Genomic DNA, 8,680 nt, shown 5'->3' on the forward strand with positions numbered 1-8,680 from the left:
TGACCAGCAGTCCTGGTCTTTTTAATAATCTTCAGTTTTGTTTCACATTTTCTTTCAATCTATCTAGAACCTTCTAATGTGATCCCTTTCAAAGCAGTTGATTGTGGTAGTCGGGCACCATCTAGTTCTTCTGGTTTCAAGGGCACGAAAACTGATGGTCATGTGGCCCTTGAGACCATTGGGCTAATTTTTCTCATGGTTCTTCAATTTCCATTATGCTTCTTTCTTATAAATGTGGAGAGATCACTAATTGTACCCTAGATGGCTTCTCATGAGATTTTAAGACCCCCCCAATCATTACTCAACAAATTAGAACACTGTCATTTGTATTCGGGTAACCTTTTTTTTTTTATTTCCTGAAGTAAAGACTTTATGATCTCTCTGTTTTTCTTTGGTTACTTCCTGAAGTGAGTAAAGAGTTAATGATTGCTCTCTTTTTCTTTTCCTAAAGTAGGAATCCGCGCCTTAAAAAATTTGAACTAGCCAACAACCAGATAAGGGAAAAGATTGTGCAGTCAAAACCCTAGCCAATGGGGTGAGACACATCCTTGAGACTCATGTCAGGGATTAAACACCTGAGTGGACTGTCCACTCGGTGTGCTTGCTGGCCTGTTCCTGTATGTACGGCTATGAGCATGCACCCTCTTGCAGGAGTAAATTTTGCTTTGCCAAGGTAATTTAGTCTCACCGAGTGTCTTTTATGCAACATCGGGATTCATTTCTAACAGTTGTTAGTGCCATGTATCTTTTAAAGTTGAACACACAGCTTCGGAATGAATCAGCAGTTTCACTCAGAGGTATTTACACAAGAGAAATGAAAATGTGTCCTCAACATATGCACGTATGTTCAGAGCAGCTTCACCAAAAACAGAACTCACGTGTCTATTTATTTGAGAATGGACGGAGTGTCTCCACACATGGAATGCTATTCAGGAATATCCAGGAATGAATGAAATTAAAACTAGGGTTAGATATTGTTTTATAACCTTTGAGAAGTTCCCCAAAGTAATTGTTAATCAGAACAGAGAGGAAGAAACAGAGAAGGGGTAATTTAGGGTCTTCTTTGGCAATGGTAATCTATTTCTTGAATAGTGTGGTGGGTAAACAGATATTCATTATGTTGTTATTTAATAAGGATGCATATGCCTTTTCCTGTAATTTTCTTTATATTAATTATATTATTAATTCCAAATATTAGAAACTTAAAAAAAAAAAGTTACAGTATATAATAATCATGAAAGTTACATGTAGAATAATTTGCAGGTTCAAAATTTATTTTCAGTTTGGGATTTTTAAACAGATCAGTTCCATACTGCTTACAATTGTTAAGTATCTTGAGTTGATTCCAGGTTGATTTCTTTTAACTCACAGTGTACATACAGCAGAATGAAACTCAGGATCCTAACAATTGTTCCAACTGGTTGTTGTTGTTAAGTGTCCTGGAGTGGATTCTGACCCATAGCGACCCTGTATAGGGTTTCCAAGGAGTAGCTGGTGAGCTTGAACTGCTGACCTGGCAGTTCAAGCGGCTTTGCAGTCTGGCTCATTAACCCACAAAGCCTCACCAGGACTCCATCTTATCAACTGGTAGTGATCTTATATATGTGAGAAAGTCTTAGGATGGTCCCTCTTCAGGAATAAAGGGTGCACAGATTGCTAGACCAGACATAGGTTATTGATTCACACCCAGGGAGATGTAAGCAGGATGAATTGGGGGAAGTGAGGAAAGAAATCTGTTCTAGGACTAGAAACTTTAAATAAGAATACAGTCATTAAGACTTGGGTGCCATTCAGGCTACTCTGGTGGGAGGGAAAATGGGCCATTCCAGGAAGAATTGTAAATGAGGAACTGGAACTGGAGGAGGGGCTTTTTCTAGACTGGGTAATGAAATTCTTTGCAGGCCAGCCATGTGGCGTGTCTGCCCTTTCTTCTGGGTTGGGCACCTGATTTTGCAAAATCTTATAAAGAAAACCTCACTCTTGCTAAAATGAGTACAGATTGGATTACTAGAGCATTTGTCATTATGGACACTGTTTCTCACATATAGGGTTTCCAAGGCTGTATAAATCTTTGCCAGAGCAAACAGTCTCATCTTTGCCCTGTGGAGTAGCTGTCGACTCTAACCACCAACCTTGTAGCTTGCAGTCCAGTGCCTATTCCACAGAACCACTGTACTTTCTATCCTAATAATTTTGTTGATAAGGGCCTCATAGTGGGTTCTGACTCACAGAGACACTGTTTAGGGTTTCCACCTAGCAGAAGGTGAGTTTGAACCACGGATCTTTCAGTTAGCTATCTAGTTCTTATCCTACAGCACCTATCCTAACAATGTTGTTGTCAGGTGCCATCGAGTCAGAGCTTACTCATAGCGACCCCATGCACAGCAGAATGAAACAATGTCCGATCCTGGGCCAACCTCACTACTGCCGCCACACTTGATGCCATCAATGATGCCACCTGATGATCCATCTCGTTGGGGGGGGGGGTCTTCCCCTTTTTCTCTGACCCTCCACCTTACCCAGCATGACATCCTCCAGCGATTGTTCCCTCCTGACAATATGTCCAAAGTATGAGAGATGAAGTTTTGCCATTTTGACCTCCAAGGAGCACTCTGGCTGTACCTCTTCCAAAACAGATCTATTGGTTCTTTTGGCAGCCCATGGTACCTTCAGTATTCTCCTCCAACTCCACAACTCAAAGGCATCAATTCTTCTATGATCTTCCTTATTCACTGTCCAGCTTTCGCATCCATATGAGGTTATTCAAATACCATAGCTTGGGTCAGGCGCACCTTAGTCCTCAAGGTGACATCTTTGCTATTCAACACTTTAAAAAGTTCCTGTGCAGCAGATTTGCCTAATGCAATACGTCTTCTGATCTCTTGACTGCTGCTTCCGCGAATGTTGATAGTTGATCCAAGAAGAATGAAGTATGAATCTGAGAAAATTGGAAGTTGTCAAAAATGAAATGGAACGCATCAACATTGATATCTTAGGCATTAGTGAGCTGAAATGGACTGGTATTTGCCATTTTGAATCTGACAACCACATGGTTTACTATGCAGGGAATGACAAATTGAAAAGGAATGGTGTTGCATTCATCGTCAAAAAGAACATATCCAGATCAGTCATGAGGTACAATGCTGTAAGTGATAGGATATCCATGCACCTACAGGGAAGCCCAGTTAATACCACTATTATTCAAATTTATGCATCAACCACTAAAGCCAGTGAAGATGAAATAGAAGAATGCTACCAACTTCTTCAGTCTGAAATAGATCAAACATGCAATCAAGATGTATTGCTCATTGCTGGTGATTGGAATGCAAAGGTTGGGAGCAAAGAAGAAGGACCAGTAATTGGAAAATTTGGCCTTGGTGATAGAAATGTTGCTGGAGAACGAATGATAGGTTTCTGCAAAACAAATGGTTTATTTCAAGTACACATGGACCTCACCAGATGGAACACATAGAAATCCTAACGATAGTCCAATCTAAAACGAAGCAGCAGTCAAGAAATCAAACGAGACGTATTGCATTAGGAAAATCTGCGGCACAGATTTTTGTAAAGTACTGATGACCTTTGTAAAGTACTGAAGAGCAAAGTTGACAGCTTGAGGACTAAGGTGTGCCTGACCCAAGCCATGGTATTTTCAATAACCTCATATGCATGCGAAAGCTGGACAGTGAATAAGGAAAACCATACAAGAATTGATGCATTTGAGTTATAGTGTTGGAGGAAAATATTGAAAGTGCCATGGACTGCCAAAAGACCCAATAGATCCATGTTGGAAGAAGTGTAGCTAGAGTGCGCCCTGGAGGCCAGGATGGCCAAACTTCGACATATTGTCAGGAGGGACCAGTCGCTGGAGAAGGATATCATGTTTGGTAAGGTGGAGGGTCAGAGAAAAAGAGGAAGACCCCCAGCGAGATGGATTGGCAAAGTGGCAGCATCAATGGGCTCAGGTGTGGCAACAATTGTGAGGTTGGGCCAGAACCGGGCAGTGTTTCGTTCAGTAGTGCATAAAGTCACTTTGAGTTGGCACCTAACAACAACAAGATGAAGGCAGTTGAAAGTAAAAACCTGGCCAAAATGAAGATACTATTAGTTGAACCAATAACTTGGAAACGTTAGATTAATTTGAGACAAACTAGTTTTTTCAAAATTTCTAACCTTCCCCACCTCCCCCTACCTCGCAACTCCCTCCCCGCTTCCGCCCAAAACTCCCCCAAAACGGAAGCGGAAGTGGGTGTTCGCTGCCCGCTGTCAAGTTGTGATGTGCTCTGGCCGCGGAGTCAGGTGGGTTTGTGCTCGTCCCCTTGGGGTGCTGCAGGACCGGTTGCAGCCCGCCCACCCAGCCGGGCTCTCAGGGCCTCTCCGCTCTCGGCGGGCTGCTCAGAGCTACGCTAGGCCCGGGCCTCCAGGCGCCGCCGCTGTCCGCCATCTCCCAGGCCGGGGCGGCTTGGGCCCAAGAGTGCGGTGGTGTCAGAGGAGGTGGATGGGACCTGTGTCTTTTCGCTTGTCCCCAGGTAAATCGTGGGGCTCCTCGCTCAGCAGGGAGATTCTCAGAGCAGTGGCGTTGGCGTGCCGGAATTAGTGAGCATGCGCAGTCTGTGCTCTTGGGACCTTCGGTGAGCCGGCGTGGAAACGAACCGCCTCGGGACCGTTCCCCGGCAGTGCTGCGCACGCAGACAGGGAGCTTGCAGGCAGGAGTATCGGTCTTTCCTCTGCATTGTAAGTTCTGGACTGCTGAATCATAGCGTCAGCGGTTCGAGCCCACCAGCCACTCCGCGGGAGAAAGATGATGCTTTCTGCTCATCTTTTACAACCTTGGAAACACTATACAGGGCTACAACCAGTTGGAACCAACATCCTGACAGTTGATAAGTTGCGATGGTACCTGGCTGAGTTGTATTCTGTTATCCTTATGGTCACTGTTGAGTGGGAATCAACTCATGACACCTAACAATTTGTAAACAATTCAGGGTTGCTGTGAGTCCGAACCAACACTATGGGCGCTTAACAATTTTAATGCTAGTAGAGTCCTGATGTGTGGCCCTGTGGGTTAATGCGCTGGACTGCAAAGTCGTTAGAACTGCAACGTCAACGGTTCAAGCTCAGCGGCTGCTTCTTGGAAACTCCAGACAGAGTCGCTTTGGGTCGGAACCTACTTGTCGGCACTTAACAAGAGTCCTGATGGTGCGGTGGCTAATTGCTGGACTGCTAACCACAGTATTGGTGCTTGGAATTCACTAGCAGCTCTGCGGGGAAGAGATAGGACTATGTTTAAGGAAACATTGTTAATTGCCATTAAGTTGGTTCCTCCTCTTAGCGACCTTTTGTGAACAACAGAACAAAACACTGCCAGGCCTTGCACACTTCACTCTTTTTGAGGTTCCTTTTTTTTTAATTTAAGGTTTTTATTGTGGATTGAGTGAAAGTTTACAGGGCACATCATCAGTTTCACATTCAACCATTCATATAACTTGTTTCATTACATTGATCATAATCCCCTCCATATATCATCAGTTAAAAGTATTTCTCTATCCACTTTAGCTTTTTTTAAAAAACACACAAACAAAAAACCCACTCAGGCATATATAATAAATTACATCTCCAAAGGGCACATTCTGCAAGTCTGCTCCTGGCCACCAGTTCTTAGTCCTTCTCTTCTTAGTTGATGAATCTAGATTCCTCAGTCGCTCTCCTTCTCCATGCCCCAATCTCTGACTCCATCTCTGGCGCTGCTGCTCCTCTGGATAAGGTCCCGCATTCTATCTGTGCGTTCCTCTCTTGATGGTCCTAGCACAGTTCACTCTTGTCACAGTTGTTAGGTTCAAGCCCATTGTTGCTGTCAGTGTGTCAGTCCACCTCTTTGGGGGCCTTCCTCTTTGTAGACGATCCTCCATTTTATCAAGTATGGTCTAGGGACTGGTCCTTCCTGATGGCATGTATGAAGTCCAGAGACATGTCTCACCATCCTCCCTTCTTGGGAGCATTCTGACTGGATTTCTTCCAAGATACATGTAATTGTTCTATTGAAAGTCTATAGTACTTTCAGGATTCGCCAACCCCGTAATTCAAATGCATCAATATTCCTATGGCCTTCCTTATTCATTATCCAACTTTCAGAAGCATTTGAGGTGATTGAAAATACATGGCTTGGGGTCAGGTGCACCTTAGTCCTCAAACTGATATCTTTGCGCATTCACACTTTTTTTCTTTTTAAAGTTTTTATTGTGAATTGAATGATAGTTTACATGGGAGAATATGGGTTTTACACTCATCCTATCATATTTCTTTCATTGCAATGATGACAGTCCCCTCCATGCATCATCATTCAACAGTATTTGCTTCTAGTCCCTCTGTTTTTGTTTCTTTGTTTGTTTGGGATGTACACAAAAACACTCAGGAATGTATGATCATTTAAACAACCAAAGGACATATTCTGCAAGCCTGCCTCCTGGCCACCAGCACACAGCCTGTCTCTTTTCATGAATGTAGAGTCCTCAGCTGCTCTCTCTCCATGTCTTCATCTCTGCCTCCATCTCTGGTGTCGCTGTTTTTCCCGGTAGGATCCCACATTCCGCTCATGCTCTTCTCCCTTGATGGTCCTAGGGTCCTCTGTTTCTGGACTGAAAGATTAACTACATCCCTTTTTTGTTACAAAACTTCTACCTTTACAGTTGTGACTGTTGCAATTAGTCATGATTAACAGTTACTCACTATTGACTCATAGGAATCTTATCCCCATCTCTTTTCACCAGACTGCTGTGCGCATTCACACTTTAAAGAGATGTTTTTATAGCAGATTTGCCAAATGCAGAACATCCTTTGATTTCTTGATTGGTGTTTCTATGAGTGTTGATAGTGAATCTAAGCAAAGTGAAGTCTTTCACAACGTCCACATTTATCACGATACTATTTAATGTTCCATTTGTAGCTGTAAGGATTTTTGTTTCTTTTTACACTGAAGTGCAATCCATCCTGAAGGCTGTAGTCTTTGATCTTCACCAGTATTTTAAATCCTCATCACGTTTGGCAAGCAAGCTTGTATCATCTGCACATCGTAGATGCTTAATGAGTCTCCTTCAAATCCTGATGCCATGTTCTGTTTCAGATTGTTTGCTCAGCATACAGCTTGACTAAGCATAGTGAAAAGATACTTTTCTGATTTTAAACTGTAGTTCTATTCTAACAACTACCTGTAGGTCTTTGTACAGGTTCCTCATGCCCACACTGAAGATTTCTTGAGTACTCATTTTTAGTAATGTTATTCATAATCTGTTATGATCCAAACAGTTGAATGACTTGGATATTCAATAAGTCACAAGTAGACATCTTTCTGGTATTCTCTGGTTTCAGCCAAGATCCATCTGATGTCAGCAGTGATATCTCTAGTTGCATGTCCTCTTCTGAATCCGAGTTGATTTTCTGGGCCACTCCCTGTTGATGTATTGCTGCAACCATCGTTTATTTAAAACCATTCAGAATTCCCCTTATTCTGTTCTAACAACCGCCTCTTGATCTATGTATAAATTCTTTAGAAGCACATTTAGTGTTCTGGAATATCCAGTCTTCGCAATGTAACCTTAATTGTGTAATGCAACCAAGTTGAATTGAATGTTACTTTTGCTTTTACTAGGAACCCCGGTGGCTCTGTAGGATAAACACTGGACTACCAACACGAAAGTTGGCAGTTCAAAGTGACCAGTTTCTTGGAAGCCCTATATAGGTTCACTGTGAGTCGGGCTCAACTTGATGGCAGTGAGGAAGTTGAGTTTGCTTTTACCAACACCGTCTCCCTTTGTGACAGGCTCCCAGCAAACAGAAAGCTGTGAAGACAAAGGCCTTGTGATGGTGGCAGCTGCCCAGCCTCTCTGCCGTGGTGTCCGCTTAGGGTCCTAGTGAGTTTACTAGGCCTGTGGTGTCCGCTAACCAGACGTTGTTGTTGTTGTTATTAGGTGCCATCAAGTTGGTACCAACCCATAGTGACCTTATGCACAACAGAACGAAACACTGCCCGGTCCTGGGCCAACCTCACTATTGTTGCCATGCTTGAGCCCTTTGATGCTGCCACTCTGTTCAGTAATATTAGTTAAAGGGAAAAGAAAAAGTTGAGTTCTTCAGTTGCACTGCTGTTGTTAAGGGTTGTGAAATCGGTTCCAATCCAGAGTGGCTTTGTTTAGCGTTCCTGAGGCTTTGAATCTTCAAGGGAGCGGAAAGCCTCATCTTTATCTGGCGGACTCAAACCGTGGATGTTGTGGTTGGGAGTCCCATGCTTATGGAACGGAGCCACCACGCTCTAGTTGCAGTGGTGGCTATGTGCTGTGGAGTCGGTTCTGACTCATAGCGACCCTGTACAGGGTTTCCGAAGCTATAAATCTTTACGGGAGTAGAACGCCTCATCTTTCTCCCACGGAACAGCTGATAGTTTCGAACTGCAACCTTGAGGTTAGCAGCCCGATTCGTAACCACTACGCTAGCAGAGCTCCTTGCAGTAGTCACATGTTAAGTACTAGCCACATGGGGCTAGTGGCTACCATTTGGGGCTGTGCAGAGATAGAACATGCCTCTCTTCAAAGGAAGTTCTCCTGGATTGTTGTTGTTGTTGTCAGGTGCCATCGAGTTGGAACCGACTCATAGCGACCCCATGCACAGCAGAACGAAACAATGTCCG

General features: G+C 43.5%; 1 protein-coding gene across 1 annotated transcript in view; it reads left to right on the top strand.

Moving 5' to 3' along the window:
* LOC102839697 (zinc finger protein 345-like) overlaps positions 1-8,680 on the top strand; it is a 74,166-nt gene that overhangs the window by 11,219 nt on the left and 54,267 nt on the right. The window contains exons 2-3 of the mRNA XM_006877566.1: positions 4,334-4,474; positions 4,530-4,631. Of these exons, the coding sequence (XP_006877628.1) occupies positions 4,334-4,474; positions 4,530-4,631 (243 nt within the window). The remainder of the gene's footprint in view (positions 1-4,333; positions 4,475-4,529; positions 4,632-8,680) is intronic.

The sequence above is a fragment of the Chrysochloris asiatica genome, unplaced genomic scaffold, assembly GCF_000296735.1.
Source record: "Chrysochloris asiatica unplaced genomic scaffold, ChrAsi1.0 scaffold00530, whole genome shotgun sequence".
In the NCBI taxonomy this organism is placed as follows: domain Eukaryota; kingdom Metazoa; phylum Chordata; class Mammalia; order Afrosoricida; family Chrysochloridae; genus Chrysochloris; species Chrysochloris asiatica.